The 8,965-nt window shown below is 46.2% G+C and overlaps 1 protein-coding gene across 1 annotated transcript; it reads left to right on the forward strand.

Moving 5' to 3' along the window:
- The first annotated feature begins 7,711 nt into the window (after positions 1–7,711).
- LOC135561193 (nematocyst expressed protein 3-like) lies at positions 7,712–8,347 on the forward strand. Its single transcript, XM_065002340.1, has one exon. The coding sequence runs from the start codon at positions 7,712–7,714 to the stop codon at positions 8,345–8,347; it is 636 nt and encodes a 211-aa protein (XP_064858412.1).
- The last annotated feature ends 618 nt before the right edge of the window (positions 8,348–8,965 follow it).

Below are 8,965 nucleotides of genomic sequence, written 5' to 3' on the forward strand. Positions count from 1 at the left end.
AGTAAAGTGTTTCCCTTCTCTCTCTAGAGGTTAACTCTCTCTGTGCATTTTGAGTAAAGTGTTTCCCTTCTCTCTCTAGAGGTTAACTCTCTCTGTGCATTTTGAGTAAAGTGTTTCCCTTCTCTCTCTAGAGGTTAACTCTATCTGGTTATGTTCTCTCTAGGACAGAGACAAACATTTAGAAAGTTGGGGCATTGAGGTTTCTGCGTTATAATGTGTTTACATGAAACTAAATGATATGGTAGCCGTTTTAATGCTCCATTAACATATTTAAAAAACAACTCTCTAAATGGTGATTATCCCCAGTAATAAATGGGTTGTTTGGATCCTGGATGCTCATTGGCTGGTAGAAGGGAGTTGTTCACCACAATCCTCACATTCTCTGGGTAATGCCTGTTAACAATTTCATTCGATTTTATCAATGCACGTTCACTGTCCCACAGCCCAGCCAGTGAGTATGGTCTATCTGCTGACCCTAGACTGGAGGATGTGTGTGAGGTGTCCCAAGTAGTGCCAAGAAACAGTTGGGTTCAATAGGGTCTGGCTCCAGTCAATACAGTGGCAAGAAAAAGTATGTGAACCCTTTGGATATACCTGGATTTCTGCATGAAGTGGTCATCTGATCTTCATCTAAATTACAACAATACACAAACATAGTGTGGTTAAACTAATAACACACAAATGATTGTATTTTTCCTGTCTATATTGAATACATAATTAAACATTCACTGTATAGGTTGGAAAAAGCATGTGAACCCCTAGGCTAATGACTTCTCCAAAAGCTAATTGGAGTCAGGAGTCAGCTGATCTGGAGTCCAATCAAGGAGACGAGGTTAGAGATGTTGGGTAGAGCTGCCCTGCCTTATAAAAAACACTCACAAAATTTGAGTTTGCTAGTCACAAGAAGCATTTTCTGATGTGAACCATGCCTCGAACAAAAGAGATCTCAGAAGACCTAAGATTAAGAATTGTTGACTTGCATAAAGCTGGAAAGAGTTACAAAATTATCTCTAAAAGCCTTTGATGTTCATGAGTCCACAGTAAGACAAATTGTCTATAAATGGAGAAATTTCAGCACTGTTGCTACTCTCCCTGAGTGGCCGTCCTGCAAAGGTGACCACAAGAGCACAGCAAAGAATGCTCAATGAGGTTAAGAAGAATCCTAGAGTGTCAGCTAAAGACATACAGAAATCTGTACATGCTCGGAACATGCTAACATCTCTGTTGACGAGTCTACGATACGTAAAACACTAAACAAGAATGGTGTTCATGGGAGGACACCAGGGAAAAAGCCACAATGCTGCACGTCTGAAGTTTGCAAAAGTGCACCTGGATGTTCCACAGCTCTACTGGACAGATGAAACTACAGTTGAGTTGTTTGGAAGGAACACACAATGCTATGTGTGGAGAAAAAAGGCACAGCACAGCACACCAACATCAAAACCTCATCCCAACTGTAAAGTATGGTGAAGGGAGCACCATGGTTTGGGGCTGCTTTGCTGCCTCAGAGCCTGGACAGCTTGCTATCATCAACAAGAAAATTAATTCCCAAGTTTATCAAGACATTTTGCAGAATAATGTTAGGCAATCAGTCCTCCACTTGAAGCTCAACAGAAGTTGGGTGATGCAACAGGACAACGACCCAAAACACAGAAGTAAATCAACAACAGAATGGCTTCAACTGAAGAAAATAAACCTTCTGGAGTGGCCCAGTCAGAGTCCTGACCTCAACCCAATTGAGATAGTGGCATGACCACAAGAGAGCAGTTCACACCAGACATCCCAAGAATATTGCTAAACTGAAACAGTTTTGTAAAGAGGAACGGTCCAAAATTCTTCCTGACCGTTGTGCAGGTCTGATCCGCAACTACAGAAAACATTTGGTTGAGGTTATTGCTGCCAAAGGAGGGTCAACCAGTTATAAAATCCAAGGTTTCACATACTTTTCTAGCACTGCACTCTGAATGTGTACATGGTGTGTTCAATAAAGACATGAAAACATATAATTGTTTGTGCGTTGTTAGTTTAAGCAGACTATGTTGGTCTATTGTTGTGACCTAGATGAAGTTCAGATCACATTTTATGATCAACGTATGCAGAAATCCAGGTCATTCCAAAGGGTTCGTACCTTTTCTTGTCACTGTTTGTGTACTAGCCAGCTAGCTAGTGTGTACTACAGGTAACTGCCAAAACAAAGGAAACACCAACATTACCCAAGTATCTTAATAAGAAGCAGGGCCACCACGAGACAGAATGCATCTTGGCATAGATTCTACATGTATGTGGAACTCTATTGGAGGGATGCGACACCGTTCTTCCACAAAATAAATTCCACAATTTGGTATTTTGTTGATGATGAAGGAAAACGCTGTCTCAGGCACCGTTTCAGAATCTTCCATATGTATTCAATTGGGTTGAGATCTGGTGAGTGAGATGGCCATGGCATATGGTTGACATCGTTTTCATCAAACCATTCAGTGATCAATCGTGCCCTGTGGATGGGGGCATTGTCATCATCTTTTAGGTAATCCGTCTCTTTTTTTCAGAGATATCATGAAGAACTGCAGAAGTGTTGCTAAGACTCTACACTTTCTGGAGAACAGAGTTTTTAAAAAGAAGCAGAGTATGAAGGAGATGGAGTAAATTCAGGCATTTGATTGCAAATGCGGAGAGAGTCAAAAAGAGAAAATATAAGGCTGTTGTACAAAACTGCTGTCTCCGGATTACATCTTCAAACTAAGGGCAACCATGGCATCCGTGACAGAGAGTGGGAAGCATGTATACGGGTAGAAAAATCTAGCTAGCTACATTTTCAGATATTATACATTTCTAATTGTGTAAGAAAGTCATTTTCATTGCAAATTAAAGCGTACTGTTAGCTAGCTGGCTCTCTAGCTAATGTGTATGATCTGTGTTGTAGTATTATTGATATCTCAGAGCCATTTTCTTTGCTAGTTATAGCCTAATGTTAGCTGGCTAGCTAACATTGAACCTAGTTGGTGGTTAGCTTTAGCTACTTGTAGGTGCAGTATAGTAACGTTATGAGTTGGGATTATGGTTCATAGAGCGTCTGCTAAATGACTTAAATGTAAATGTAAATTTAGCTAGCTAGCTACATGTCTGAACAAAAGACTCCATATGCAAGAGAACCATTTCACTTTATCGTTTATTCTGTATCCTGTTCATGTACCAAATAAATGTTGATTTATTTGATATAGTGTGTGTTTACAAGAGAAGGTAATGTGAAGAACAACATGACTTGCACCAAAGTCAAATTAGGATTTAACGTTAGGCCAACGAGACAGTGTCCAAGTTCAAAAATTATCCGGGAGAATGCCCCGCTTTTATTTCATCACACTCACAACTGTAAACTATTTTCTGTAATTAACTCGCCATCAACTTGTAAATAATGATCTTGTTGTGAGTTTATGTTCCTGTAATAATGTGAATGAATTAGCTAAAGGTAAGACTTTGTCAGCTATATGGTCATACCAAATACCAAGCCCAAAGGCCGGCAGATAGCGATTTTGAGTCATTTCATCTTACCAGCCAAAGGGAATCTATGCAGCCGTCTAGCTTATAAACTCACATCCCCTGTGGACTGGTTGGTACATAAAATATTCTCCATTCAGCCTGCAAAGACGTCAGTTTACACCTTAACTCGATTTAGCTAATGCTAGTCCCAGATGTTGCACATTGCTTTCATCCAATCATGTTGCTGCAGTCTGTTTTTCATCTCTGTTTTGATAGTTTCACAGTAAATTATTGCTGCAACCTGATTGGCTGAATGTGAAATGCAACATCCGGTAATAGAAATATCTGCGTGATGGAAAATGGAGTTTCATAAGGAAACTTTCCCCTGTTTTTTTCTACCTTTTTTCCCGTCAATAAATACATTTAAGGAGGAAAATCGAGGTCTTTGTAAAATGCTTTACACCCTGCTGGCCTATCAAAGCTCTAAATATTCCCCCGGTTGTCACTTCTCCCTAGAGTTATCATAATCCTTATCATAGCATAATGCTCCGTTCCCAATTTGCTAGTTCATTCTGGACTCAGAGTGTGATTGGCAGGCAGCCTATACTATACCGTAACCGTAGGACACACTGGCTGGCTGAGCTCTGTCTGTCTGGCTGATGACAGATTGTGTTCCAAATGGATCCCTGCGGAGTGCTATTGGCTCTGGTCAAAAGTAACACACTATGTAGGGAACGAGGGTGCCATTTAGGAAAAAGAGATTGTTCTGTGACACAAACTGGGTTCTTTCCCACAGAAAGCTGACATTCTAACATTCCCATAACAGATCGCTGGATCTGTGGAGCTGCCTTTCCCTTTTTACCTTTTTAAAACAAGCTGGAAGAATGATTAATGCTGGGAAACAAGGCTGGGAAACATGGCTGGGAAACCAGGCTGGGAAACAAGGCTGGGAAACATGGCTGGGAAACCAGGCTGGGAAACAAAGCTGTAAAACGAGTCTGGGAAACAAAGCTGTAAAATAAGACTGGGAAACCAGGCTGGGAAACAAAGCTGTAAAATAAGACTGGGAAACCAGGCTGGGAAACAAAGCTGTAAAATAAGTCTGGGAAACAAAGCTGTAAAATAAGTCTGGGAAACAAAGCTGTAAAACAAGTCTGGGAAACAAGACTGGGAAACAACACTGTACAATAATTCTGGGAAACAAGACTGTGGCCTTAATAATACAGGGAGAGAATATTTTCCTGGCACCACTCTCACATCTCTTCTCGTCGTTGTTGGTAAACTCTAACGGGCCGACCCCACTGCAAACTTGACGATAGAGTTGGAGACATGCGTAGCCACGCAGTCATGGGTGAACAGGGCCCACAGGAGGGAGCTGAGCACGCGCCCCTGTGGGGCCAAATGTTAAGTATCAGCGGGACACAGGTGTTGTGGCCTACCTTCACCCCCTTGGATCTGCCTGTCAGGAAGTCAAGGACCCAGATGCACAGGGAGGGGTTCAGGACGGGGGGGTCATATATTGATGATTTTGAAAAAGTCACAAAAAAAGGCATGTGCTCTGATCCTAGCACAAGAGACACATCTGCATTGCTGCTCCACTTGTGTGGCAAGTTAGGAGATATCTAATCAGTGGAAGATGGATTTAAAATGACATAATTAATAGTGAAATGAGAAAGAAAGGCTGCTTTGACAAAAAGCCAACAGGTAGGCTCTTATTTAGGATTTCTACTAACTGTGAGATGGTGAGAAGTGCAGTAACATTAATGTCTAGCCTTAATTACCCTCGTTAGCTAGCTTCTCTCAGTTTGATGAAGACAGGTACTATACGATGGGATGATAAATAACTAGAAAGAATTTAGTCTAGTGCGAGTTAACAGCCCTAGATGGGATAGGGCCTGCCTCACACAGGAAGCGGCGCAGGTCCTAATCCAGGCACTTGTCATCTCCCGTCTGGATTACTGCAACTCGCTGTTGGCTGGGCTCCCTGCCTGTGCCATTAAACCCCTACAACTCATCCAGAACGCCGCAGCCCGTCTGGTGTTCAACCTTCCCAAGTTCTCTCACGTCACCCCGCTCCTCCGCTCTCTCCACTGGCTTCCAGTGGAAGCTCGCATCCGCTACAAGACCATGGTGCTTGCCTACGGAGCTGTGAGGGGAACGGCACCTCAGTACCTCCAGGCTCTGATCAGGCCCTACACCCAAACAAGGGCACTGCGTTCATCCACCTCTGGCCTGCTCGCCTCCCTACCACTGAGGAAGTACAGTTCCCGCTCAGCCCAGTCAAAACTGTTCGCTGCTCTGGCCCCCCAATGGTGGAACAAACTCCCTCACGACGCCAGGACAGCGGAGTCAATCACCACCTTCCGGAGACACCTGAAACCCCACCTCTTTAAGGAATACCTAGGATAGGATAAAGTAATCCTTCTCACCCCCCCCCTTAAAAGATTTAGATGCACTATTGTAAAGTGGCTGTTCCACTGGATGTCATAAGGTGAATGCACCAATTTGTAAGTCGCTCTGGATAAGAGCGTCTGCTAAATGACTTAAATGTAAAATGTAAATGATAGGGCAGTGTAATGGCGATTGTCGATCTGTTGGGGCGGTATGCAAATTATAGCGGGTCTAGGGTGTCAGGTAATCGGGAGATAGTCATTTAGTTGAGTTACCTTCGCTTTCTTGGGTACAGGAATAATGGTGGACATCTTGAAGCAAGTGGGGACAGACTGGGATAGGGAGACATTGAATATGTCTGAAAACACTTGAGCCAGCTGGTATGTACATGCTCAGAGGACGCGGCTTGGGAGGCCGTCTGGGCTGGCAGATTTACGAGGGCTAACTCGCTTGCATGTCTTACAACAGCCACGGAGATAGAGAGCACACAGTCCTCATGAACGGGCGGGGGCCCACGTCAATGGCTTGGTGTTGTTTTCCTCAAAGCAGGCCAAGATGGTTTTTAAATTGTCCAACAGTGATGCGTCGGATTCCGTGAATTAGCTGGCTTTCCCTTTAAAATCAGTGATTGTCTGGAGGCCGGGGTTAAATGTGGTGGTTTGCGCTTACAGTTTTGTGCGTTTTTTGATCCAGGGTTTTTACATTTATTTTATTTAACCTTTATTTAACCAGGAAGGGCTCATTGAGATTTAACATCTCTTTTTCAAGAGCGTCGTACATTCCAGGGTTAGATTGAACAGAGATGTAAGTGGTTCAGCTATGAAATCAGCTGCCAGATTTAAAAAGCAGGGATCCAAAAGATCAGGACCTGCAGGCTTTCTCTGATCTAAGGATTTCAGGGCTTTATGTACCACCTGCACTGAGAATAGCAAAAAGCTCAAAGTTTGACCAGCTTTCACTGGTTCATCCACACAGAGTTGTACAGAGACAAAGGACACTGAATCAAACAGCCTACCAGACGATACAATTCAGAATTTCAGTTTTGTCATATACAGCAACACTTCAAAACACATGACGGTAATTCATTAACATTAATGTTACCAGACAGACTTAATAGCCTTCCAAAACTTTCTAGGGTCATTCAGGTTATCAGTGGTAACAGACATAAAATATTCAGACTTGGCCTTCCTGAGAAGAAAAAAGAACACTTGTTTCGTAACTGCCTAAAAATAAGCCAATCAGCATCAGAACATGATTTCCTTGCTTTAGCCCAGGCTAGATTACGGTCGTGAATAATACAAGACAGCTCAGAAGAAAACCATGGATTAACCCGCGCTTTAAGCCTGAACCTGTGGAATGGGGCATGTTTGTTTACTATTTGGAAAAAAACATAATGAAAGAATTTCCAGGCAGTTTCCACATCAATCTGCTCCAGTCAAAATAAAACAAATCATGAAAGAAAGCCTGCTCATTAAAACAACTTCAAATTTCTCTTTGCCTCAGCCCTGCCTCTGACTCAACCCTGACCTTGCCTCAGCCCTGCCTCAGCCCTGACCCTGACTCAGCCCTGACCTTGCCTCAGCCCTGACCCTGCCTCAGCCCTGCCTCAGCCCTCAGCCCTGACCCTGCCTCAGCCCTGCCCAAGCCCTGTCTCAGCCCTGACCCTGCCTCAGCCCTGCCCAAGCCCTGTCTCAGCCCTGACCCTGCCTCAGACCTGACCCTGTCTCAGCCCTGTCTTAACCCTGACCCTGCCTCAGCCCTGACTCTGCCTCAGCCCTGACCTTGCCTCAGCCCTGACCCTGCCTCAGCCCTGACCCTGCCTCAGCCCTGACCCTGCCTCAGCCCTATGCCATTCCTGCCTCAGCTCTGTGCCAGCCCTGCCTCAGCCCTATGCCATTCCTGCCTCAGCCCTGTGCCATTCCTGCCTCAGCCCTATGCCATTCCTGCCTCAGCTCTGTGCCAGCCCTGCCTCAGCCCTATGCCATTCCTGCCTCAGCTCTGTGCCAGCCCTGCCTCAGCCCTGTGCCAGCCCTGCCTCAGCCCTGTGCCAGCCCTGCCTCAGCTCTGTGCCAGCCCTGCCTCAGCCCTGTGCCAGCCCTGCCTCAGCCCTGTGCCAGCCCTGCCTCAGCCCTGTGCCATTCCTGCCTCAGCCCTATGCCATTCCTGCCTCAGCTCTGTGCCAGCCCTGCCTCAGCCCTGTGCCAGCCCTGCCTCAGCCCTGTGCCATTCCTGCCTCAGCCCTATGCCATTCCTGCCTCAGCCCTGTGCCAGCCCTGCCTCAGCCCTGTGCCAGCCCTGCCTTAGCCCTGTGTCAGCCCTGCCTCAGCCCTATGCCATTCCTGCATCAGCTCTGTGCCAGCCCTGCCTCAGCCCTGTGCCAGCCCTGCCTCAGCCCTGTGCCAGCCCTGCCTTAGCCCTGTGTCAGCCCTTAGACACAGAGGAAGACAGCCAAAAAAGGAATGTCTGGGCTGAAGCATGCTGAGGCATGCTGAGGGAGGGGTGAGGGAGACGGTGGCATCGAGCCTCAAGCTGGACGGATCCGTTTTCCACCAGCCAGTGGGATAACCACTAGTAATGGAGATATGAACATCATCCCTTTCTCAGCCCTGACCCTGCCTCAACCCTGACCCTGACCCTGCCTCAACCCTGACACTGACCCTGCCTCAGCCCTGACCCTGCCTCAGCCCTGACCCTGCCTCAGCCCTGCCTCAGCCCTGACCCTGCCTCAGCCCTGCCTCAGACCTGACACTGCCTCAGCCCTGACCCTGCCTCAGCCCTGCTTCAGCCCTGACCCTGTGCCAGTCCTGCCTCAGCCCTGTGCCAGCCCTTAGACAGGAAAGCCCCACACAGATGAAGGCAGCCAGAAAGGAATGTCTGGGCTGAGGCATGCTGAGGCATGCTGAGGGAGGGGTGAGGGAGATGGTGGCACCGAGCCTCAAGCTGGACGGATCCGTTTTCCACCAGCCAGTGGGATAACCACTAGTAATGGAGAGATGAACATCATCCTCAAGAAGGAGAATAATACTCAGTCAGGACACACAGGGGTGAAAGGAGTTTTTACTGTGTTCCTTTCAAGGGGCAGATAAACACACACATACAG

This window comes from Oncorhynchus nerka, linkage group LG16, assembly GCF_034236695.1.
Source record: "Oncorhynchus nerka isolate Pitt River linkage group LG16, Oner_Uvic_2.0, whole genome shotgun sequence".
NCBI classification, from domain to species: Eukaryota; Metazoa; Chordata; class Actinopteri; order Salmoniformes; family Salmonidae; genus Oncorhynchus; species Oncorhynchus nerka.